We start from the raw sequence: 24365 nt of genomic DNA on the forward strand, positions 1-24365 counted from the left end.
CTGTTGAAATAGAGTAGTGCATGACTTCTTATCCACCCCCACTTCCCCGTCCCAAATCCCTGGGTGGTGATCACATGCAGATTGGAAGCAGAGTCCCACGTGAGTCGCAAGGCCTGTAGGAGAACACACATTAGCGTGGATGCGCACAAAGGCATCATTGATTCCATTGGAGACGTTCATTGAGCAGAGATGGGGGTGCTCCTCTAAACCCTGAAGGGAGAGGAGGTGAGGAGGCCGCCAGCCAGGAGGGGTAAACGGCACACCGGCCAGCCGACAATTGGAACCACCTCACGCCCATGGAACCCTCTCCGCCACCAAAGCCCATGACTGGTGCGACGAGACCACACCAAGTGTTGCCCCCACTCTCTGACAGCTGGTGACCTGGTCCACCACATACTCCCACCTCACCCCACCATCGTAGCCTCCCAGCCATATATCTCTGCCCTTTCCAGTCATTGCATCAGTTACAAAGGAGGGAGAGGGAGAGAAGCAGCACGTGAAACCATGGACAGGGCAACACTAGGCACAGAGGAACCAGTTGAAAAAATGCACCAAGAGGATTAATATTATGGAATCTGCAATTCCCACAAAAGCACAGTTCGATTTGGAGATGCAGCATGGAAACAGGCGTTCTGGCCCACCGAGTCCACACCGACCAGCGATCCCCATACACGAGTACTATTTTACATACCAGGAAAAATTTACAATCTTTACTAAAGCTAAAGCAACATCTCCAAGTTTGCGGATGACACGAAGCTGGGAGGCAGTGTTAGCTGTGAGGAGGATGCTAGGAGGCTGCAAGGTGACTTGGATAGGCTGGGTGAGTGGGCAAATGCATGGCAGATGCAGTATAATGTGGATAAATGTGAGGTTATCCACTTTGGTGGCAAAAACAGGAAAGTAGACTATTATCTGAATGGCGGCCGATTAGGAAAGGGGGAGATGCAACGAGACCTGGGTGTCATGGTACACCAGTCATTAAAAGTAGGCATGCAGGTGCAGCAGGCAGTGAGGAAGGCGAATGGTATGTTAGCATTCATAGCAAAAGGATTTGAGTATAGGAGCAGGGAGGTTCTACTGCAGTTGTACAGGGTCTTGGTGAGACCACACCTGGAGTATTGCGTACAGTTTTGGTCTCCTAATCTGAGGAAAGACATTCTTGCCACAGAGGGAGTACAGAGAAGGTTCACCAGACTGATTCCTGGGATGTCAGGACTTTCATATGAAGAAAGACTGGATAGACTCGGTTTGTACTTGCTAGAATTTAGAAGATTGAGGGGGGATCTTATAGAAACGTACAAAATTCTTAAGGGGTTGGACAGGCTAGATGCAGGAAGATTGTTCCCGATGTTGGGGAAGTCCAGAACAAGGGGTCACAGTTTAAGGATAAAGGGGAAATCTTTTAGGACCGAGATGAGGAAAACTTTTTTCACACAGAGAGTGGTGAATCTGTGGAATTCTCTCCCGCAGAAGGTAGTTGAGGCCAGTTCATTGGCTATATTTAAGAGGGAGTTAGATGTGGCCCTTGTGGCTAAAGGGATCAGGGGGTATGGAGAGAAGGCAGGTACAGGATACTGAGTTGGATGATCAGCCATGATCATATTGAATGGCGGTGCAGGCTCGAAGGGCCGAATGGCCTACTCCTGCACCTATTTTCTATGTTTCTATGTTTCTATGTTAATTAACCTACATACCAGTACATTTTTGGAATATGGGAGGAGACCTGAGCACCCGGGGAAAACCCACATGGTCACGGAGAATGTGCAAACTCCGTACAGACAGCACCTGTAGTTAGGATCGAACCCGGGTCTCTGGCGCTGTATGGCAGCAACTCTACCACTGAGCCAATGATAAGACCATCAGAACAAAAATTGAATACCCTAATCTTGTGGATCACCACTGACCAGAAACATAATTAGATCAGTCACTTAAGACTGTGGATACAACAGCAGGTCAGAGACTGGGTATCCTGGGATGAAGATGAAATACTTCATGGCAAACCAATGTCTTTCTATCACAAAAACAAACCAAAGTGTGGAATGTAGCTGCATAGTCTGCACTTGCTAGAATTAATTCAACTCAACACTCAGGAAACTTGACTACTTGTCGGAGAAAGTTGGCTGCACAGCTGAAAGCCCTTGAATTATCTTACTCGTCTCCATTGCATCTGCTTCCAAGGCGAGGCTTTTAATTCAACGACATCCGAGATATCCTCTTTCTTCAATAAACATGGATTCCACTCTGCTGTTGTGGATGCAACCCTCACCCATGTCTCCTCTACGTCCTGCAGCTCTGCCCACTCCCCCAAGACAGAAAGGGGATAGTTCCCCTGGTCCTTACCTTTTTTAGGGATGGCGCTGCGGTAGAGTTACTGCCTTACAGCGCTAAAGACCCGGGTTTGATCCTGACTGCTGGTGCTATCTGTACGGAGTTTGTACATTCTCCCTGTGAGTTACATGGGTTTTCTCCAGGTGCGCTGGTTTCCTCCCACACTCCAAAGACAAACAGGTTTGGAGGCTAATAATTTTCAGTAAAATATTTAAATTGTCCCTATTGTGTGTAGGATAGAGTTAGTGCACGTGAATCGCTGGTCGGCGCGGACTCGATGTGCCAAAGGGCCTGCTTCTGTGCTGTATCTCTAAACTAAGCCAAAACTAAACTAAACTTTCACCTCATCAGCCACTGCATCCAACACCTACTACGACATTATCGCCACTTCAATGTCATTCCACCACCAGTCAAGCTTTCCCGCAGAGACCACTCTCTCCACAACTCCTTGGTTCACTCATACCTCACCACTCAATCTGCCCCCTCTCCAGGTACTTTCCCCTGCAGCCGCAGGAGATGTAACACTTGGTGCTACACCTCCTCTCTCACTGCCTGAAATAGGTCGACATCGCGCGCAAATCACGCGTCATCATGCTGCCTGGTGCGCGTGACGTCATTATAATAACCTGCGGCGCGCGGCGACGCATGGTGACGTAACCATGCGATACACGTGAGACATCGGGATGCCAGCGTGCGACGCATATGCGTCAGCGTGCATACCCAATGCATCAGCGTGCGTACGCAATCCTGGAGCGCCGCGTGAAACCGCACGCAACTCCACACTCCTCCATGCCTCTCCATGTGCCCGTCCCGCGCTACCCACACGCTACCCGTGCGTCACAACGCGACAACCACATTTTTGGAGGTCGCGTAAAGGGCGCGCAAATGACAGTCAAGTGGGACAGGCCTTTTAGAGTATTAATTGTCTCAGTGGCATCCGGAGAACTTTCTGCAGTGCACGGCCTTCTGGACAAGCATCACCGCCATTGCCGGCTTGTTTCCGATGTTAACTTGAGTGATCGTACAATGATCGTGCTAATGTGGAAATAACAAACTGCCTTGAATGCACTAGGGATTGAGTGCTGAATTGTTTACATAAGTGCGAGATTCCATGAATCGCCTATTGCCTTAGTCTGGGGGTGTCTGTAGTGCATTTCAAAGTAGTTCTGCAAAATAGACGCAGAACTCACTTCCCACTTGAGAATGTTAAGAATATTTAAGAAGGAATGGAGAGCAAGATATTTCCAGTGTAGAATAGCTAATAAGTGTAGGGTGGGTATTTTAAAAGGTCTGATTAGGGACACGTTATTAATTTAACCTAAACATTGCATTACATGTTCTTTGGAGCAATAATGCTGCCAGCATTCCACTGTTGGCCAATAAACGCAAGCACATAAAAGATTCAGAAACGGCTGATCAAAAATAGGCCAAGTAATTATTTTCAACCCACTGTCTGTAGGCTAACTGCGCTTTTCCAAATGACCTCTACTCCTCCACATCCTTCAGTTAGGCTAAAATTACTGCTTCTTTTGTCATTTTTCTTCAAAACAGTTTTCCAACTGACAACCCAGTGGCATGAATATTGATTTCTCTAATTTCAAGTAACCCTTGCATTCCCTCGCTCTCCGTCCCTCCCCCACTAGTCGTCCTGATAGTTTCACTGTTCACATCCTTTCGTCATCACCTCCTCCACAGCCAACAATAGATCATTGTAGCTCCTTGGCTATCGGTGGTGGCTCTGATACGTCCTGTTCTATTTCATACCTGTAGTTTCGCTCTCACGTGACTCTGAAGAAAGGTCGCGACCTGAAACGTCACCTATTCTTTTTTCCAGAGATGCTGCCTGACCCGCTGAGCTACTCTGGCATTTTGTTTCTATCTTCCTTTCTCCACAGTTGACTCCAAATTGGACTCTTAGTTTAGTTTAATTTATAGATACAGCGCGCAACAAGTCCACGTCGACCAGCGTTCCCCGTACACTGCCACTTTCCTACATACACAAGTAACAATTTACAATTTTACTAAGCCAATTAGCCTACAAACCTGCACGTCTTTGGAGCGTGGGAGGAAACCGGAGCACCCAGAGAAAACCCACGCGGGTCACAGGGATAACGTGCAAACTCCGTACAGACAGCACCCAGTCAGGATCGAACCTGGGTCTCTGTCGCTGTAAGGCAGCAACTCTACTGCTGTGCCACCGTACCTCCCAAACAAATTAAAACAAAATCAAAAAAATCAATATTCTGCAAACTAATTTGACTTTTATTGTCGATGACAGAGTTAAACAAGTGCACAAGAACCAAAAAGACCAGAAGTTGCTGATTCTGGAGTATTTTAAAGGATTAGTCAAATAAATGAAAATCAAGTGCAAACAGCTGGAAATTAGTGGCATTTTTGACAACATTTTTTGTTCAATTCTCCCTGCAATTAATTTTTGCTGACCAGCATTCTTATCCCAATGACACTGGGTTTGTTTTCAATCTAATCTCCCAAGCTACTTAAGGAGAACTGTCTTGCGATATGAAAAATAAAAGTAAAACCCAGGACTTCAGACTTGTTTTGAAGCCAGTTTGCTCAGTGACTTCTGGGGAAGGTCTTTTGGCACCGTTGTCGCGAGCAACCTGCAATATTTACAGAATATGGGAGGACGTAGAACTTTAATCATTTTCAAACATCTTTATAGCGCAGTAGTCAAATGTTTAACGTCATTAACTGAGGCAGAGCGGACTAGCTGAAATCAGTCATCATTCCCAGTTCAGTACCGAGATACATCGGTAAGTGCTGACAAATTAAAACAGGATTTAGTAACAGCTGTTGATCTCTCTTCCACATTGATAAAAGTGGAGGTCTTCTGCTAGCTAACCATAGCTCTGCAATATCGAAAAAAATGGGAAAAACCTGGAATTCGTAGCATGTTGCAATTCCCAACGACAGAATTCTACCTGACCCGCGATGGTCTTAGATACCAATTTAAAAAAATGTAAACATAAGTAAGCATTCCAACACAAGTGTAACCTAATCTCTTAATACTGATCGGGAATCAAATAAATATTTCTTCTGTTAGTAATTTTTCCAAAGCTCTAACAAAATGCCAAAGAATCAACTTCAGTCATTCTAAATTTACTTTCCCTACAACAACCATCATCTTCAATGTTGTCTTTAAACACAAATAGTGGGAAATGCACAAGTTTATTGCTCCACAGAACAATTAAGACATTTGCATGTGCAGTCCTGGTGTATCATTAATTAAAGATGGCATTCAGTGTTTTCATTCCATTCTTAAATATTTTCTTCTTTGTTTCACCTCAGCAGTTTGGTCTTCTCACAGTCAAGGCTGCCACTGTTATGCTCATAGAATCATGCATCTTCAATTGCAAACAAGTGTTCTCTTTTCCTTTTGGAAAATTTGCACTCCCATTTTGTTTCCTTGAACTTTATGATGATGTGTCAATGCCAATCCACAACTTTATCCCCAAAATAAGACTTCATATGACCACTTTAGCAAACGCAATGCACTGTGAATTCCAGCACGTCTGTAGAAAAGAATGGCGGAAGAAAAAAACTCAAACTTTCCTCTTCAAAGAAAACCGTACTCTTCCAAAATCAGGTCCCGTGGATGAAGTTGCTATTTTCTACAACATGCCGCCCATTTTAGTGCACTTGAAATAGTTGAGCGAACCTCTGGAAACCAGTTGTTCATTTTCCAAAACTAGCCTAACACATCTGAATATTACCCTTTGTTCAAACAGTTGCAGGTTAAATGATGTGAGGCATTCTCGCTTTGAGATATTCTTGGCAATATTCCTCCAGGTACCCACCGTCTCTCAAAGGGACGCAACCATTTTTCAAACATTGATTCAGTCGTTCATTCATTGTTAAGATGATGCACTCCAATAATATACTTGGTTTATTCATCTTCAATTTCAAACATGTATTCCTTTTTCCTTCTGGAAAATGTGTACTCCTGTTTTCTTTCCTTGAAGTTTGTGATGGTGTGTCAATGTCAACCCACAATTTTATCCAAAAAGTAAGACTTCAGAAATGTATTAATTTAAGACAAAACACAGTTGTAGAGAAGTCAAACTCAGGCAGCAAATGGCTCTGCGTTTATATATCTCACTGATCAAAAACCCGGTGAGAAAGGGCATGTTTACACTTTATACATGGAAAAGATCAGTCTACATTTGAGGCTTAGGTCACAAGCAAATGCCTTCTTTCTATGAGTCAGATGTTGCCTACACCAATGATCCGGCCCTATTCTGTGCGGGTATCATGACTGGTATGCCACCCATCCGTTGAAGGTTTGCATGACTCACGGTGTAGTGGTGCTGTGGAGGGGTCTTCCCACCAAGAGACCCATTGCATCTTGCTAAGTTTTGTGAAGATGGAGATGAACTTGTGGTGATGACCACTGCCTTTGGAGTGGGGTGGTGGCTCCCATTTGTATGCAGTGGGTGACTTTGAGGTTGACTGCTCGACATCGTCATTGAGTGGGGCATGTGACCATTGTATCGATTGAAGGCATTAGATATGTAGGTCGGATTTTTCCTTTGCCAGTAGTGGGCACTGTACGTGTTTGCGGAAGCAAGGGTATCATTCTCTGAGGAACCATCTTGATGGAAGCCTTTGACGGACGATGATGGTGGGATGTCATCCTCCCTGAAGAGAATATTGATTAAAAAAATAATCAGATATTGATAATAATATTGATAATAATAATATTGAAATCAGATAACCTGATGCAACTTAATTTTATGTTAAGAAATAATGTAATAAGTATGAACATTTTATGTATTTAAAGTGTCACATGAAATTAAAATTTAATCAACTAAACAGATCATTGTATTGATCTTGTGCTGGAAATAACCAGTCTTCAAATTCAACATTCCAAATTGTGCTCATATTCTATTAAGGGCCTGTCCCATTTGGGCGTCATTTGCGCATCACGCAGGTGGCGTGCGAAGATTTTGACCGCATGTCACTGCCTACGTCACCGTGCACCATGCGCGCATAATGCACGCCATGCGCGCATCACAATGTGCGCATCACAATGTGCGCGTCGTGCATCGTGACGCATAAATGATGTCGCGTAAATGACGTGCAAATGACGCCCAAGTGGGACAGGCCCTTTAGTCTCTTTGTACGTGGAGCAGCAGAGGAAATTTCCCTATGTGTCACTTGTTCTCCATGTTTTGTTTGCACCACAGGTAGAAATCAATCACATTATAACTCTCATACAGGGAAGGTTAACTTTCTTCATGGTATCATTGTGAAACTAACACAGCATATAAAACGTATTATCAAGAGGGATCCGACCACACACTCACACACACGTACGTACATCCCGCCGAGCCCACCCACACTGTGTACACACTCAAGCACACACCCTGCCGTGTGCCCACACTCTCGAGCGGGCAGACCTCGAGCAATGAAGCACACATTCGAGCACGCACACTCACGCACGAACCCACAAAACAACTGTGCATTTTATTTATGATTAAGAAATAGACATAAATAGACAAATTAAATTTAATTCCAATTTTTTTTTAAATCGTTGTTTTGCAAAATAAACCATTCAGCCTTTAGGTTAATTCCACTGCATGTTGATTGCCATGTCCATATTCTGCAGATTTAGAACAGATCTTGAAGTAAATTACACTAATATCATCTCCAAAGTTGCCTAGCAACTTGGAAATCAAAGTGGATCCAGCACTAAAAGTCTGGCCTACTTTCAAACCCACAGACAAGATGTGAAGGTATAATCTTCTGATCATCCATTTGTCTCTTTAGCCCGACAATCAGATATTTATGAAGTTACTTTCAAGACACCACTATCTTCAAGGTCACCACTAAATCGTACTGTCCCTGCTTGGGAAAAATAGTGTTTTGCAAAGTGTTGCACTGGTTCAATGTGCAGACGCAACACAACCTTGTCCAAAAGTGATGAGGGATGGGTAATATATGCTGGGGTCGTCAACAAACCCTTTATCCCGTGCACGAGCACAAAGAATACAGCATAGAACACACCGATGATCCTGTCAATAAAAGCACGTCAGTGTACAATCTGTGAAAATCAAATCTATCTCCCAGCATTGCGTTCATGCTCATCATTCAAAATATTTTAACCAGTTTAACCTTGCATTTCAAAAATCGATTTTTTAAACTTGTTTCCTTAATTCACCAAATTACACATGACTGTTGAACTGAAGCGACAGCCATGGAGGACAAAGATTGACATCAAAACATTTTCCATAATCTATCAATCCTCATAATTCAAATGTCGTACAATTTTTGGAATAATAATTAGAGCCGTAGATTTTAGCTTAAAGGATGACTAATGCAACTGCTCTGGCCTTCAAACTGAAAATTACATTCATTCATTTAACCCAATAAATCAGGTGTTCTGCACAATGGAAATAGAATGAAAATGTGTATTTCAATAAATTTCCATCTTCAGAATGTAATAGGAAACAATACATTTTAGAGTACCGTACCTGATGTCAGTCACAAGGTAATACTGAAATTCTCATTCAAACTTCTTGCAATCACAAATTGTTGAAGGAAAATTAATTCCTTAGCAATTAGATTTGTGATTTTTTAAGATAATTGCATGGTGGCACATTTTGGTGGGAATAATACGGAGACATTATTACTTTGATGGTCCAAGTCTAGGTGAGGTAGAGGAACAAAATGATCTTGGGATAAAATCTCTGAGTTATCACAAGTTGGCAAGGCTGGATACATAAATGAAACCAAGTACAAGGTTTATTCCTGGAAGATTTGAATTGAAAATTAGGAGTAGGCATAGAAACACACATGGATGGAGAAATTGGGTTAAATGAATAAATACGATTTTAATATTGAAGGCTACAGTGGTTGAAATCTATGGACCTAATTGTAATTGCAAATGATGGAGAAGTGCTCGTATGCAGCACCCATCTGATTCACAATTGATTATTCACCCAAGCACTCCCTTACATGTGTAATCATTTTTTGGTCACTGCATCCCTTTTAGGCACGGTGGCGCAACGGTAGAGTTGCTGCGTAAGACACCTGGGTTTGATCCAGACAACGGGTGCTGTCTGTGTGGAGTTTGTACGTTCTCCCTGGGACCTGCGTGGGTTTTCTCCAGGAGCTCCGGTTTCCTCGCACGCTCCAAAGGCGTACAGGTTTGTAGGTTAATTTGCTTCAGTAAAAATTATAAATTGTCTCTAGTGCAGTGGTTCCCAACCTTTTTTTGGCCATGCCCCACCTAATCACCTCTAAAATCCTGATGCCCCCCCCCCCCCCCCATATTTTAACACGAGCAGACAAATAAATAATTCTCAGAAAATGGAATTTATTCAAAATAACATCTGAAACATAAACTACATATGTTTACCTGATGCCCCCCTTAAAAATCAAATTGCCCCCCTGTGGGGCGTACGCCCCACGTTGGGAACCACTGCTCTAGTGTGTGTAGGATAGTGTTAGTGTGCGGGGATCGCTAGTTGGCACGGACTCGGTTGGCCCATTCTACCCACCGTCGACCATTTGTCAATCGTTCACACTAGTTCTATGTTAACCCACTTTCACATCCACTCCCTATAGACTAGGGGCAATTTGCAGAAGCCACAAACCTACAAATCTTTGGAGGAAACTGAAGCACCCGGATGAAGGCCACGCAGTCGCAGGGAGAACGTGCAAACTCCACGCAGACAGCACACGTGGTCAGGATCGAATTCGGGTCTCTGGCGCTGTGAGGCAGCAGCTCTACCAGATGTAGCACTCTTTTCTTTAGGATAATGATATTGGGAGATTTAGCAATGGTTCAAAAAATTACAACCAATGAATCAGGTGTTCTGCACGATGGAAATTGAATTAAAAGGTAGTTAAACTCTTGACACAGTTGCTGCCAGCCACCTATCGGATTAAAGCCGGGTATTATCCATGATGACACAGAGCAGCATTATCTAAAGAGATACATCTACACACAATGCATCTACACAAAGCACGTGTAGATGTAAACATCAGATGGATGGCACGGTGGCACAGCAGTAGAGTTACTGCCTTACAGCGTTTGCAGCGCCAGAGACCCGGATTCGATCCCGACTACGGATGCTGCCTGCACGGAGTTTGTACATTCTCCCCGTGACTGCGTGGGTTTTGTCCGAGATCTTCGGTTTCCTCCCACACTCCAAAGACGTACAGGTTTGTAGGTTAATTGGCTTCTGTTTGTATACTTGGTATAAGTGTAAATTGTTCCTAGTTTATGTAGGCCTGTGTTAATGTGCGGGGATCGCTGGTGGCCGTGGACTCGGTGGGCCGAAGTGCCTGTTTCCGCGCTGTGTCTCTGAATTAAACTAAAGATCCTCAGCGGACCTAGTGGTGAAGGAATGGTCACTGATGAAGCAACTGATGATGATTGGGCCTGGGATAATGGCCTGAGGGTATATTGTATTGTCTGCAACCAAAATAATTGCCTTGTGTGAATCACAACTGCACAGACATCTACCACCTCTTGATGGGCAGTGTGTGTGTGTGTGTGTGTCACCACACGCCAAGGAAAATATTTAAGTGCTGAGCAGACCACACTCCATCGTATGCTTCCTTCAGCTGCAAACAGGCAAGCAGGTGGTGCAAGCTGCTTTTGTCCAGACACTGCATTTTGTGCACTCTCGTTGTATTTACTTCCATTGTATTTGCATCAAAAACAGCTCACCCCTTCCTCTGCAGTTTGGCTAATGTTGGCAAATATTTAAAATTCAAATGGAAGTCTGAAACAATATTTATTCACCTTTGGCGGCCCTAACAACGGGCACTGCATTAGATCTAATTTCTGGCCGGACGTTGTGCAAACCTCATTAGCTGCTGGAGTGCAGCCAGCTTTGTGCTGGAAGGCTAATCATTCCAACCCCATAACATTGGGTGTCTTTAGCTTAAGCTTGCTTGGCCTCGGTTACCTACTGCTTTCTCAGCAGCTTTTGCTGGATCACAATGCTGAGGCCTATATTGAAATGAAGATTAAACACTCATGGAATACAAATATTATGGACTTTAACTCGCTGCAGTGATGAATTAGAAAATGAAAACTGTAGGAAATGGCCTTTCACGTTCGGTGGAAGGTACCCAGCTGATTGTCAGGGTGGCAGGGCCAGTTATTTTAAGGCATCATTATTGGGTATTCTCATAGCTCATTTCACGACCTAGGGACATCTAGAAGCTTTTCATAACAGGCTGAAGGCTTTGGAGGAGCCTATTTCCAACGAGGAAGATCGCAAAGGAGAGCAAAGATAATGATCAGCAATGACACCAGAGAATGCAGGGAGATAGTTAGCAGGTTAGACAACAACAGTCAAAGTGACAAAGAAATCATCAATCTTTTCCAATTATTCTATACCACTGCAATAGAAATGATCAATCTGCTTTGGTGATTGTGTTTCAAGGATCAACATTGACCAGGACATCCCAAATAAATGATCCATGCATTCTATTGTTTAAATTAACTCCTTGGGGGGGGGAGGTCTGAGAGTGCAAAGGCAGCAACTGGGATGCCAGACTAGATTTTGTGCTCAAATCTGTGGAATGTGGCTTCAGCTAAAAACCTGCTGACTCAGCAGGTGAGAATGCTTCCATCTGAGATCGACACAAAATGCTGGAGTATCTCAGCGGGTCAGGCTGAGTTACTCCAGCATTTTGTGTCTATCTTCGGTGTAAACCAGCATCTGCAGTTTCTTCCTACACATCGCTGGTCATTGCGGACTCGGTGGGCCGAAGTGTCTGTTTCCGCGCTGTATCTCTAAAACTAAAACATGCTTCCATCTGAACTCCGGCAGATATCCATCCATACAGTTCTCACAGGGATCCAGCATTGCTTCCTCCGTCCAAATGTCGATAAACTACAGAAGCAATATCCAGTTGTCAGAGGTGGATTTTTGGGAGTCATTAAGTTGAGGCCCTGGATGCTGATTACATTGTATATCAAAAATCTAATAGTACTGTTCCACAGTGGCGCAGCGGTAGAGTTGCTGCCCCACAGCGCCAGAGGCCCGGGTTCGATTCTGACTACTGGTGCTGTCTGTACGGAGTTTGTTTGTTCTCTCCATGACCCTGAGGGTTATCTCCGTGTGCTCCTGTTTCCTCCCAAAGACGGACAATTGATGTCAGCTAATTGGCTTTGGTAAAATGTTAAATTGTCCCTAGAGTGTAGGATAGTGTATGGGGTGATCGTTGGTTGGCGCAGACTCAGTGTGCCAAAGGGTCTGATTCCATGCTGTAACTCTAAAGTTTTGAGGCCTGTGTTCATCTGCAGGCCAACATTCCAATTGAGAATTATTTTCCAGGTTGTTTGAGGCTAAGAAACGTTTATATCCAGAATGTAAAAAAACGAAACTGCAGATGCTGATTTACAAAAAGAAAGACACACAGGAGTGGAGTAACTCAGCGGGTCAGACAGCATCTCTGGAAAACATAAACTGGTAATGTTTCGAGTAGAGACCTGTCTTCAATCTGAAGAGGGGTCCCCATCGGGACGACAGATGGCACAATGGGCTAAGTGTTCGGCTGGCAACCGGAAGGTAGCCGGTTCGAATCCCGCTTGGAGTGCATACTGTCGTTGTGTCCTTGGGCAAGACACTTCACCCACCTTTGCCTGTGTGTGAATGTGCGTGAGTGACTGGTGGTGGTCGGAGGGGCCGTAGGCGCAGATTGGCAGCCACGCTTCCGTCAGTCTGCCCCAGGGCAGCTCTGGCTACAGAAGTAGCTTACCACCACCGAGTGTGACTGAGGAGTGAATGAATAATGCGATGTAATGCACCTTGAGTATTAGAAAGGCGCTATATAAATCCCATCCATTATTATTATTACCCGAAATGTCATCGATTCAGGTTATCGAAGGATGCTGCTTGCCTGACCCTGTAGTAGGTTAATAGGTTAGACAACATCTATGAAAACAAGAACAAAATTGCTAGGAAAATGATCAATCAGAATCATTCAAACTGAAGTAGGTTCTCGACTAGAAAACATCACCTATCCATGTTCTCCAGTGAAGCTGCCTGACGCAGTGAGTCTTTAAAATATTTATACCCCATGAATAGTGCAGCAAATATGCCACATTCCACATGTTTTAATGCCAGAGAATACTGACCGTATCTCATTAGGGATCTCTTCCTCTTCATACTTGTTTTTGTTTCTCCGGTAAAACAGAATGACAATAATAGAAATGACACCAAGCAGAAGCACCATGATTCCAGTGACCACAGCTCCAGCTATGATTCCAACATTCTGGAAATGCGCTGTTGAAACAAAAGAAAAATCTCAATTTAATGTTATTTCCCATTTTGGCACCCATTTAACTGTTCCCTGTTGAGGGCTTTCCACACTCTCCAAATGAGAGGAAAGCTAAAATCAGAGAACTGTTGGATAAGTGTAATGTTACCTGAACCTACATGGAACATGCTGATAGATACGGGCCAACTGTGCAGGGACTCCTTGACTTTCTGATAAACCATTCACATTGAATGTTTTGGACTCTACTGACAAAGTACAATGATGGGAAATGAGGGCTTGTGACCATTTCATCAGTGCAGCTTCCACTTCCAGGTTCTGGCATATCTGTAGACTACAGATGCAAGCGTGGAAACGGGCCCTTCGGCTGACCGAGTCTGTGCCGACCAACATTCATCCCGTACACTAGCATCATCTGACAAACCAGGGACAATTTCCAATTTTTACCAAAGCCATTTAATGTACAAACCCATGTCTTTGGAATGTGGGAGGAAACCAGAGCACCAGGAGAAAGCCCACGTGGTTACAGATAGAACGTATAAACTCCACATAGACAGCACGTGTGGGCAGGATCAAACCAGGGACTCTGGTGCTGCAAGGCAGCAGCTCTACCGCTCCCCCACTGTGCCGCCCCAAATCCTGCAGCTATATCCTGTAAATATATTCTGAAATCTGCAAGAATGCAGCAAGTATGACGCAGCCAACATCTTTGACACCTGCCAAAGCCTCCTCCCCATCATTATCCAATGGTACAACATATCATTGAAATATCCCTTTGACCTTTGAGAACCATTAAGCATGAAATGAAGGTATGAGTGGCATACTGGTGCAGCGGGTAGAGCTGCTGTATCACAGCGCCAAGTGATCTGGGTTTGATCCTGACCTTGGGAGATGTCTATGTGGAGTTTGCACGTTTTTGCTGTGACCGGAGGTTTCCTCCGAGTGCACCAGTTTCCTCCCACGTCCCAAAGATGTACGGGCTTGTAGGTTAATTGGCCTCTATTAATTGCCCGTAGCGTGCATAGAGTGGATGCGAAAGTGAGATCAACCAGACTAGTTTGAACAGGTGACTGACTGATGGTCAGCGTGGACTTGGTGGGCCTAAGGGCCTGTTTCCATCCTGTATTGCATCAAAGAGTCATACAGCATGGAAAAAGACCCTTCAGGCTAACTTGCCCATGCCGACCAAAATGCCCCAATTATGTGAGTCCCACCTGTCTGCGTTTGGCCCATATCACTCCAAACCTTTCCAATCCCTGTACCTATCCAAATGTGTTTTAAATGTTGTTATAGTACCTGCCTCAACTACCCACTCTGGTAGCTTGTTCCATATACTCATCGCCTTCTGTGTGAAAAAGTTGCCCCTCGAGTTCTATTAAATCTTTCCCCTCTCACTCTAAACCTATGTCCTCTGGTATTCGAATCCCCTATCTTTCAATCAATTTAATCAAAAAAAAGTTAGGAATATGAAAACTTAAAAAATTATCCGGAACACCAAATAATACTCAATTTAATAATATAAAAGGATATTTTTAAATTGACGGTTTCCCATTTGCCAACCATTCTTTTAGACTGCCATCCAAATTGAAATAGCTTCAGTCTCTAGAATATGTCAGCAAGTCCTGGTTGTCTGCCTTTGACAAAGCCTTCCCAAATATTCACGCCTTTCAGCCATTTAAAATGCAAATCAGTGGGACATCGTCCAATATTTCTAGAAATTACATTGTATAAAATTTTCAAAAGACACTTGTAGGGACAATTTTTTTGTATAGCATTGCAAACAAGGCTTGTTGCAGAAACCTTCCTGGTATTCTCTCCCCCTACCATCACAATATTAGCGTGACATTTCCATTTTTCACATTAGTCAGCCTGTAATGTCTCTGTGAAATTGCCTCATTAGTGTCAATTAGCACAGAGAACTGGCTCTGTGCTGTGGACCCGTGTCCCCAGAGAACAGAGTTGTGATTGCCTGAACTAATTTCACTTAGGACCATTAACAACCATGAAAGGGGTGACTTTCATTCCACCTATGTGGCTCGGATTGTCACATGCCATCAAACTGTCCCCTCACTGATAATATTTTTACAGATCCAATGACAACCAATGAATAACAAACAGCAGACTTTTCTAAAATAGAATTTTTAAATGATACATTTCATAAATACGTTTGATCGATTCCCAAGTGTGTTGTTTACATGATAACCTTAACAGCATCTAATAGACCAGAGCTCTATCCATCTTGGCAGAAACAAATGCTAATTATATCACCATTTGTGTGCAATCTTTAACCTTTGTTCTTTTTGATCAGTTTCATGATGATAGCCACAACCTTTATGTTCATTCCCATTGGAGATAATCTCATATGCATAGCAAGAAGCAGTAAAAAAACAATCTGCTGGACAACTCATCCAGCATCCATGGAATCATTGGGATTTTAGGTCAAGACCATGCATCAGGATATACTTGCTCATAGCTCCACCTCTGTTTATTTCCGACACTGTCAGAAACTATATTAGGATCTAATTTGGTACATTGGTATTGAGGGTATCAAGATTCAGGGACAGTTTCTTCCCAGCTGTTATCAAGCAACTGAACCGTTCTCTCACCAACTAGAGAGCTGTCCCGATCTCCCATCTATCTTTAATCAAACTTTACTGGATTTTATCTTGCACTAAACGTTATACCATTTATCCTGTATTCATCCTCCATCTACCTTCGAGCTATCTTTAATCGAACTTTACTGGATGTTATCATGTATTGAACATTATTGCCTTTATGCTGTATCTTTACACAGTGAACGGCTTGGCTGTAATCATGTATAGTCATTTTGCTAACTGGATAACATGCGACAAAAAGCTTTTTACTGTACCTCAGTACACATGACAATAATAAACTAAAGGGAGTAACGTAGCAATAATCTGGTGTGAGGTAAATAGATAAAGGGTTCTCTGAATAGAGCTGTGATGTTGGCAGGCAGTGACAGCGTCAGCAAACTTGGAAAGCATAAGCAAGAGAGTTCATAGACACAATCAATATCATTGAGTTCCTCAGAGGGTGCAGAACAGAGAAACAGTCACACACAATAGGACATTGCAATATCGCTGCAGGTGGTGGGGCCAAGGGCGTACTAGATGTGTATTAGCACCACAAGGTCTCACGAAAGGACACGAGAGAATCCTTGAAGGGTCATTTCAATCTGATGCCAGAGGTCTTCAAGAGCTACAAATGTGCACCTGTAATCAGGAATCAGACAAGACATCTGGCAAAGGTATTGGCAAAAAGGGTACAATATCCAGGCCTTTTAGGATTGGGAGTTGTGTAATAGTTGAGTGTGTTTACAGAATTCAGAAAAACATCTGATTTGATTTGCAGTAGTCATTCTTTTGTTCCCTAACTTATAGATTCAGACTCCAAATCAGGACTGGAGGCAGTCTTAACTGGTACTCCTGTCGAAATTGAAGAGGGTGTCATAAGGAATAGGAGCAGAATTAGGCCATTCGGCCCATCGCATCTACTCCGCCATTCAATCATGACAGATCTATCTCTCCCTCCTAACCCCATTCTCCTGCCTTCTCCCCATAACCTCCAACACCTGTACTAATCAAGAATCTATCTCTGAATATTCACTGACTTGACCTCCACAGCTTTCTGTGGCAAAGAATTCCACAGATTCACCACCCTTAGACTAAAGGCTAGACCCAGCGGGAGGCCGTCGATGGGAATAGGTCTGCTGCACGTGCAGCCACAGGCAGTAAATAGGAATGTTCAGTGATTTTTATAACTTGTCAGTGCCAGACACGTGGCGACACTTGTTTACTGCCTAGGTGAGGTCTGTTGTATGATTTTACCAGGTTGTAAGCAAAATAAAGCATTTCAATGTACCTAGGTATACATGACACCAAAGTATCATTGAATTGAATCATTGATACTTTGCTGCATGTTGAAGCAAAAGAGCCATTTAAACCAAGGTGCTGTGAACCTGTCGAGATGGATGTGGATTCTGCAATGAGACAACAGTAAGGATAGGTCTGAATGAGTTCAAATGTGACCTTGGCTTTATTACCTAAAGCATTACACAGCTCATTTTCTTTTGCATCAAAAAATATTACTCAGATTTGACAAAGGTTTAGTTAAGTTTAGAGATGCAGTGCGGAAACAGGCCATTCGGCCCACCAAGTCCACACTGACCAGCAATCTCCACACATTAACGCTATCCTACACACACTAGCGACAATTTACACTTATACCAGGCCAATTTACCTACAATCCTGTACGGCTTTGAAGTGTGGGAGGAAACCGAAGATCAGAAAAACTCACATGGTCACGGGGAGAACGTACAAACTCCGTACAGGTAGCACCTGCAGTCGGGATCGTACCCAGGTCTCTGGCGCTGAAAGGCAGCAACTCTACCGCTGCGCCACCATGCCACCCAGATTATTTAAGAGAATTGTTGAATTCTTAGTTAAATGGATAAGAAGATTTGCATGATAAATATTAAACCCTAGATGGTTTATGAAATTCTTTCATTCTTGCTAGATTTATAATGTGGCTGAATCCTCTCAATGCTGAGATGGCTCATGTTTAGATTCTTTCAGCAACATTCAGTTTGCCGGTAGGTCTTGGATGGGATATATTGAAAATCGTGTAGTGTCAAATGGAATTCTGAACACACAGGAGGGTAAACACAAGTTATAAGTGCTGCAAAGATTTGGCGATGACAATGTACTTACGTTCGTTAACCTGGAGATGAATGGCACAGGTGTGGGATCCCATCACATTGGTAACTGTACATCGGTACAAGCCATTTGTAGCAGAGCTGATATTCCGGAGAAACAATGTCCCTCGCGATTTATCTTGGAAAGAAAACATTGAACGTGAACAAAAATCTACTGATATTTAAAGACCATTATTAAAGAGTTATATGTTCATAAATACCAGGAGAAAAATTAGGCCATTTGACCCATCAAGTCTACTCCACCATTCAATCAGGGCTGATCTATTTTTCCCCTTTCAACGCCATTCTCCTGCCTTCTCCCCATAACCCCTGACACTCTTACTACCTGACCACAGGTCACAAATTAGCTGCTGCTGATAAAAGTTGCAAATTAAATAGAAAGCTACAGTGCATTCTATTTAATTAAGATGAAACAGATGAGATCAGTTGAACTTGGCATGTGTTCGGCACTAACACTGTGGAACGAAGGGACCGTTCCTGTGCTGTACTGTTCTATGTTCTATGCTGAAAACTATATTCTGCACTCTGTATCTTCCACTTTGCTCTATCTATTGTACTCGAATTTGACAATTGTATCCATGTATTGTGCATCTGATCTGTTTGGATAGCATGCAAAACGCCGCTTTTCATTGCACCTTAAATGTAAAAAAAAAAACTATGGGCACTGGAAATACTGAAAGAAACAGCACCTCCATTCAGGCAGGTTTTTTTTACACATTTTACCCACAGGGTGGTGGGTGCCAACAACACACTGAAACTAAACTAAAAAGGTGTAGCTACAAGGAAAGGCAGCCTCCACACCCTGTTAATGGGCTGGAACAGAGAAGGTCCTGGTCATATTTTGTTTGATTAAAGCACCTACAAAGCATCTTGCAACATTTCCCCAGAACAGAGGTGGTAATGGATAGAAAGAAGTTCGCAGTTAGATTCGGCACCCTGTGCACAAGGTTCCTGTCCAGCAACAGGGCTTTGGGAGAAGAAGTGCAGAATAAGCAATCACATGTAGGTCTCTGATCAATATCTAGTCTAATTTTCATTGCCTGTTTAAGACACTGAACCCCACAGAGACTGGTTTCAGTGCTGATATAGTACCAATGGATACGGCCATGCTTCGATTTGCACTATTGGCAATGTTGCCTGCGTGCATCTGCAATTTTGGACCTCTGAGAAAAAGAATTATTATTTTAAGATGCATATCTTCTATGCATGTATTAATACACGCATACCTGGCTTCGGTGAAATTGTGCGTTGTCATTACTCTGTAGGATAGTGTTAGTGCTAGGGGCACAACTCAGAACTATACACTAGTATTTTATCAGTATGCGTGTATATCTCTGCAATACTGGTATCCATAATAAGAATGGTTGTTCAGTTTACTTTAGTTTAGAGATACAGCACGGAAACGGGCCCTTCGGCCCACCGAGTCCACTCCGAATCACAATCCCTTTACCCTACCTCTAACCGACACGTTCGGGCCAATTTACAATCTTTACCGAAGCCAATTAACCTACAAACCTGTGCGTCTTCGGAATGTGGGAGGAAGCCTGAGCACCCGGAGACAACCCACGCGATCACGGTGGGAACGTACAAACTCTGTACGAACAGCACCCGCAGTCAGGATCAAACCCCAGTCTTTGGCGTTGTAAGGCAGCAACTGTACTACTGTGCCACAGTGCCGCCTGCTTGCGCCCCCAAAATTAACAAGGGAAGTTTATGTGGATTTGGTATAACTCAAGACAACATTAAATATCATATCAAGCGGTACACTTGCCTGGACTCATAAGTGTTTGTAAGTTCAGGGTCTTAACCTAGAGATACATCATGAGGCTAAACAGCAAGCATCTGTCGCTGTGAGATATTGAACACAGGACCTACACCTGCAACACGGGATCCCAGCAGGTTAGTCACCCCTTTCCCAATCAGTCCAGGTTTATCCCCACTGAAGCAAGCAGGGAGCAAGCTTAGCTGGACATACTCAAGAAAATTTAAATTACATAGATATTTTCCTCAACATTTAATATCTACTAGTTGGAGCCAGGTTATTAATATCTTCAAAATAAAATTTCAAGAGAAGAGTCTCTAGATAACTTAATAATTGGTCCAACGTTTTCCTATCCTATCTTTCTATATTTTATGGCCTGATGTAATTTTTATGGTTATTTTAATAATTTAAACTCTTGTTATAATGTTATGTACTGCTTATTTATTGACAAGAACATCTCGAACCAAAAGTTGGGCAAACCAGGTTGAGTGGGGAGAAAGGTTGTTAGTTAGTTAATCCACTCCACACTCTAAAACAAATTATAAAATAAATAAAACTGCAACAAGTTGATTTTGTCCTTGTGATAGAAGGGCATTCATTTATCGTGGACAAAAAAAAACTTTTTTTTCAACACTAGGAACCTCCTTTAAGCTTCCCCCTACATTTTGAGGATAAAGGTTGCAAAGGTTTGCTTCCAACATGGTGTTCTCCTGGTCAGGGGCTCAGTCAGAGTCAAGTGTTTAATTGTCATGTGTACCTGGGTGATTCTACAGTAAATGTCTACTTTTAAGTTTCTGGAAACCCGAAAATAAAACTTAAATTTTTGCAACTTTGAATATTGTTTCACATAGATGACCATTACTATGGGAAAAATATGTTTGGCAGAATCTTTCAGAGAATTTAATTTATTTTTTACTCTTCTTTTTCCAGGTTGCCCATTGCATTCAGTCATATCCATCATATTTTTATGATGAACAACACTGCAAATATAACTGATTTAAGAATATAAAATCAAATTTTTGTCACAGTCCTGGAAATTAGAGTATCTTCCTGAAATAAACCACCAAAAAATAAACCTTTTCAGTCTAACGCAGTGATTTTAAACCTTCGTAACAGCTTACTGCCGAAAAAAATTGTGATTTTCAGCAAGAATGGTAACCTTCTCATAACTTTTCACCAACTTCCTCTAAAACAATATTAACTTCAGATCATTAGGCAGAGCCATACTGTTCATTTGTCAATCACAATTATGAGCATAAAATACTCATGTGACGGATATGACTACGCGTGGTGGAGATGATCGAGTTTGGGAGCGTCACATGATGGAGATGACTAAAACTATCTTTAGAGCTAGGGTTCGGGCTAGGGCTGGGGTTGGAGCTGGGGTTGGATTGGGGCTGGGGCTAAGGTTGGGACTGGAGCCGGGGTTGGGGCTAGGGTTACTTACCCCCGATCTCCAGCTCCATCTCCAGCTCCATCTCCAGCCGGACACAAAGCCATCGCATCTTCCCTCTTCAGCCCTTGTTCCCTGGTTGGGGGGAGGGGGGAAACAAGGGCTGAAGAGGGCCGGGCGTGCAGAAGGACATCGGGTCACGGGAAGATGCGACGGCTGCGTGTCCAGCTGGAGCGGGATGGAGATCGGGGATTAAGTTGCGGATGTGGCCATGACGGGAATGGTGGCCCAAGCCTTTAGTCCAGGATGGCCTCGCTGGAAGGCCATGCCTGGCCATATCGTTTCCCGAATGGCACATGGCACGATTTGTTCTCCAGAACAAGTAAAAAATAACTTTTTTTTTTCTCTAAGAGTTGAGCACCGTTCGGTGATGACGCCGAATAAAGGTATGTGCCTGCTATGCAGCAGAAAACTGAGTTTTCATACGCTTCGCATCCTGTAAATTCACAAGGTAGGGGACTTTTGAATTCCGCGGTCTTTTGAGGTCGGAAGTTCGCGCCTATATTTATAGCCATGTGGGATTGCTCAACAAAGGTGCGTGACGGCAAATGACTCCAATCATCGAGACAAGAATTTTTTGAAAATAACTGAGATTTATAATTTTATCAAGAATAGAGGAATTTTTTTTAAGGGTGATAAATATTTTAATTATTAATATCTACCGTTTAAAAGTATTTTCAGTCCAGATAGATCCCCCATTAAATAAATATGCCGACTTGAAATTTCACTAGTTACCATCGGGACATGCAGTTTTGGGGGGGGGGAATGGGGGGGGCATCGAACATTGGGAAAAGAATGAAAAAATAACACTTTATTCATTTAGGGTTTGATCTCTATTGATGAGGATTCTGTTTATTAACAATATACAAAAAGAAGAAATGTAATAGAATTACGGATTCACTTACTGAAGAATCACCCACCTACAGCAGAACAATTACAGCAAATTCATTTGCAGCAAATTCTTACTTATGTAACAGGCCTGTAACGTAATACACGTAATGATAAACAAAAAAATAAAAAAGTAATAACCCCAGTACTAGTGCAAAAAAAAAAGCATGATGTAATTTGTGCAAAAAAAGACAGTTCATAACTTAATAAAAAGGAACTGCAGATGCTGGTTTGTACCAAAGAAGGGTCCCTACCCGAACTGTCACCTAAACATTTTCTCCAGAGATGCTGCCTGACATGGTGAGTTACTCAACCATTTTGTGTCTATCTACAGTTCAAAATTCATCGGGTAGTGTTGTATTGTGTTCAAGAGCCGAATGGTTGTTGGGAAGAGGCCATTCTTGAACCAAATGGTCAGGGTTTTCAGACTCCTGCACAAGAGAAATGAGAGTGTGGCCAAGATGGTGTGGGTATAAGGGAAACACAAAATAATTACACCCTTTTGTTCACCTTATAATGCCTGCCAATTTCTCTGATCTTGTGAGACACAGTGCTGCCCTTAGTCCAGGTCCACACTTGCAGGATCACCAGACAAGTCCTGGGCCTCCTCCACTGTCAGAGTGAGGCCACACACAAATTGGAGGAACAGCACCTCGTATTTCACTCGGGCAGCTTACAATCCAGCGGTATGAACGTTGATTTTTCTAATTTTAAGTAACCCCGGCCTTCGTTCCCTCCCCCCTCCCCTTGTTGTCCCACTGTTCGCATCCTTGCATCCCTTCGTTATAACCACTTCCCCAGCCAATAATGGGCTGTTCCGGGCTGCACCTTTCCTTGGTCGTCTGTCACCAGCCCTGCTTTGTTCTGGCCTTTTCTTTCCTCCAGTTCCCTCCCCCTTACTTTCAGTCTGAAGAAGGGTAGAAGGGTCCCCGACCCGATCCTCAACCATCCGTTCTCTGCAGAGATGCTGCCTGACCCGCTGAGTTACTCCAACACATTGTGTCTATCCTCATGTCAGACAAACCTGTCTTGGTTCCAATCTCAGCTTCACAAGCAAGGCAGTCACACCACGCTCTGAGCCTGGCTTGCTGCCAGCCTTTTTACTGCAGGGATGTTGCTTCATATGCTGGTAAATGTCAACACAGCATTAAATTTTCAAGCCACCAGTGATGAATGTTAAATCTGTCATATGGCTGTCCAAAGATGTGTTGATTCGTGACAAAAATCTTGTCCAATGGGGACAGGACATTTATCACTTTCCCCTGTAGAAAGTAGGCATCAGCTGTTCCTGCCACATAGGCTTTGCCAAACTGCACGGCTCCCAGAAATGCAGAGCGTCCTATAACTACTAGAATTCTTCATTAACCCTATGGTCAGTTTTAATAGCAGTTTTCCTGTCACCGAACAGGATTTTCATAGTATAAGGAGATTTTCATTATACCTGTACTTGCACAGATGACAATAAACTCGGCATGAATTAATGACACAGGGATTGGAACAACCTGGAGGGATGTTGCCCTGCACTGTCAGGCCTTGCGAATTACATCACTCCAGTCAATTAGCTGGAAGCTTGGCTATATTCATCAAAGCTTTGTCTTACGTCAAATCACAGTCAGATTTATTTCAAAGAATGTCGTCTGAATTCTCACCTATCCTTATCTCATACCTTTTGTCTTTTCATCGCTGGCCTCTGTCCACCAACTGCCCAGGACCACTAGCCACCCCCCACCCCCACCCCCCCACCCCCCACACCCCACCCCCCCCACCCACCCCCACCCCACCCCCCACCACCCCACCCCCCCACCCCCCCCCCCACCACCCCACCCCCCCCCCCACCATCACCTGTATCCACCTATCACTTGCCAAGCTTTGCCTTGTCCCTCATCCCTTCCAGCTTTTTCCCTGCCCCACCACAATTAGGCTGAAGAAGGGTC

At 43.4% G+C, this 24365-nt stretch overlaps 1 protein-coding gene across 1 annotated transcript in view; it reads right to left on the bottom strand.

Annotated features, from left to right (window-relative positions):
- Positions 1-4569: 4569 nt before the first annotated feature.
- Positions 4570-24365, bottom strand: part of igsf11 (immunoglobulin superfamily member 11) — a 203175-nt gene continuing 183379 nt past the window's right edge. The window contains exons 5-7 of the mRNA XM_033033157.1: positions 18324-18446; positions 13454-13601; positions 4570-6987 (exon numbers count right to left, since the gene is read on the bottom strand). Coding sequence (XP_032889048.1) covers positions 6564-6987; positions 13454-13601; positions 18324-18446 — 695 coding nt within the window. The 3' untranslated portion in view covers positions 4570-6563. The remainder of the gene's footprint in view (positions 6988-13453; positions 13602-18323; positions 18447-24365) is intronic.

The sequence above is a fragment of the Amblyraja radiata genome, chromosome 14 (assembly GCF_010909765.2).
Source record: "Amblyraja radiata isolate CabotCenter1 chromosome 14, sAmbRad1.1.pri, whole genome shotgun sequence".
NCBI lineage: Eukaryota > Metazoa > Chordata > Chondrichthyes > Rajiformes > Rajidae > Amblyraja > Amblyraja radiata.